This window comes from Echinops telfairi, unplaced genomic scaffold (assembly GCF_000313985.2).
Source record: "Echinops telfairi isolate 266 unplaced genomic scaffold, ASM31398v2 ScPeMD7_655;HRSCAF=1070, whole genome shotgun sequence".
Lineage (NCBI taxonomy): Eukaryota > Metazoa > Chordata > Mammalia > Afrosoricida > Tenrecidae > Echinops > Echinops telfairi.
In genome coordinates this window covers 16,497,705-16,499,975 of record NW_022104553.1, presented here as the reverse complement: position 1 = coordinate 16,499,975, position 2,271 = coordinate 16,497,705, and the positions used below count along the sequence as shown (strand labels likewise).

General features: G+C 59.5%; 1 protein-coding gene across 1 annotated transcript in view; it reads left to right on the top strand.

Moving 5' to 3' along the window:
• ZNF444 (zinc finger protein 444) overlaps window positions 1-2,271 on the top strand; it is a 7,747-nt gene that overhangs the window by 3,496 nt on the left and 1,980 nt on the right. The window contains exons 2-3 of the mRNA XM_045292376.1: window positions 1,832-1,942; window positions 2,102-2,257. Of these exons, the coding sequence (XP_045148311.1) occupies window positions 1,832-1,942; window positions 2,102-2,257 (267 nt within the window). The remainder of the gene's footprint in view (window positions 1-1,831; window positions 1,943-2,101; window positions 2,258-2,271) is intronic.

Here is a 2,271-nt window from a genome sequence, read left to right as displayed (position 1 = left end):
CAGACATGAGCCCGTCCACTCGTATACTATGCCATCCATCCATCCATCCATCCATCCATCCATCCATCCATCCATCCGTCCGTCCGTCTATCCACCCGCCTATCACTCTAACCTCCTACCGTCCACTCCTCTGTCCATCATACCTACCTACCACATATCCACACAGATGAGCCCGACCACTTGTACACTCTACCTGTCCATCCACTCACCTACTCATCCATCATGCTAGCCACCTGCTGCCCACTCATCTGTCCATCATCTCTCCGCCTACGCATACGTCTCCACGGACACTTGCATGCCCACTCAGATGTCTTAGTAACTCGTCCACACCACTATCCATCTTTCCAACTTCCACCTGCCAGGCATCCTTCACTCCCTCCCCCTCTGTTCATCTTAGTGGTACCCGCCCAGCCCTCATGCATCTACCTGGATTCCCACTCAGATCATGCTTGCCCGCTCCTACCACCCCCCAGCTGAGAATCTGTTCATCTGTTCACTCATCTGCCCATCCCTCCATTGTCCACTGACCCACCCACCCATCTTTTCACCTGCCCTTCCCACCGGCCCAGCCACTCATGTCTACAGGGATGCCCACTCACCTACCTACCCACCCACTCCTACATCCTCCAGCCACCCCTCCATGTACCCCCACACCCAGCCATTCGTCACTCACTCATGTCAGTCTACATTCCCAGTGACCTCTTTACCCACCTTTCATCCACCCCTGTCCATTTGACTTACCCACCCATGTCTACCCAGAAGGCCACTGGGGCACTGGCCTGCCACGAACCCATCGGTCTGTCCTCTAACGCGGTCATCGCTTCCATGTCCCGGGAGGCGTCTTGAGCAGGCAGGACCCTGTTCTCCGTCGGTGGAGGAGGCTGGAAGTCCAGACGCAGGACGTGGGCCCCGGAAGGCCTCCTCTCGGCTCTGAAGGGATGCGCTCCCCCAGCGTCCCTTCCCTGGGCAACCTTTACTTGGCGTGGCCTCTCTCTTCCGCCTCTGCTCTTCGCGCCCCCTCCTATGACCCGAGTGATTGCGTTACAGAGCACCCTGCCCTCGCCCTGCCTCCCCGACACTGCAGACAGCCCATCCCCACAGGGGAGTACAACCTCAGGCAGGGAGCTTAGGGTTTGCAGCATGTAGTTTTGGAGGACACAGCTCAATCCCAACTCCGTCTATCACCTTACCTTCCCGCTAAGTGGATCTAGTCATCCACCCACCCGCCACTCACCCATCCTTCACCTTCCCGACCATCTGATCTGCCCACTTACCCTTCGCCCATCCACCTATCCATCTACCCACACATCCATCCACCCTTCCATCTGTTCACCCATCCACCTGCCATCTTTCACCTTCCTGACCATGTGGTCTGCCCACTTAAATGCTTGCCCACCCACCCATCCATCCATCTACTCATCCACCTGCCACTCATTCACCCATCCCTCCACGTCCTGCCGTCTGATCTGCCCGCTCACCCTTCACCTACCCACCCAGCCCTCTGCCATTCCTACGACACCTGCAAGCCTTGGGCTGATGGCTTTAAGGTCAGCAGTCCGAACCCAACAGCTGCCCTGTGGAAGGAATGGGGCTTTCAACTCAGCTCAGAGTCTGGGAAATTCAACAGGGCCAGCTGCACCCTGCCCTATACCAGGGGTGTCAAACTGGCGGCCCGTGGGCTGCATGGGGTCCCCCCCCTGAGGTAATTTTTGGTGGCCCACGATGTTCTGAAATAAAATGTAACAAGGGAATTGTCAGTACGGTGTTGCCTCCATCTCCCCGAAGCGCTATTTTCTCCATAACAATTTTTTCTATTTTCATTTTATTTCAGAGCATCGTGGGCCACAAAAAATTACCTCGGGGACCACATGCGGCCCGCGGGCCGCCAGTTTGACACCCCTGCCCTATACGGTCACCCCGAGTAGGCACCGACTCAGTGGCAGTGAGTCCATCTACCTCCACCCCCTGCCAGCACTTCCCCGTGTGCCCCAGGCTCTGGGTTGAGGAGGAAGCCTGTGTGCGGGGCTCACCTCAGCACCCCGCCCGCCCTCCTGTGGGCCTCCTCCCCTGCCCCACCTGACGCTCTGCCTTTGCCCAGCAGGAGACTCGGCGGCGGGCCCTGAGGGGCCGGGGACGGGGGACACGCAGGCCACCCGGGCCTACAAGCAGGAGCCCGGCAGCCCCCCGCTGGTGCCCCTGGTGCCCGGGCTGCCCAGCTTCCCGGCGGCCCCGGGCGCCGTGTCCTGCCCCGAGTGCGGCAAGACGGCGGCC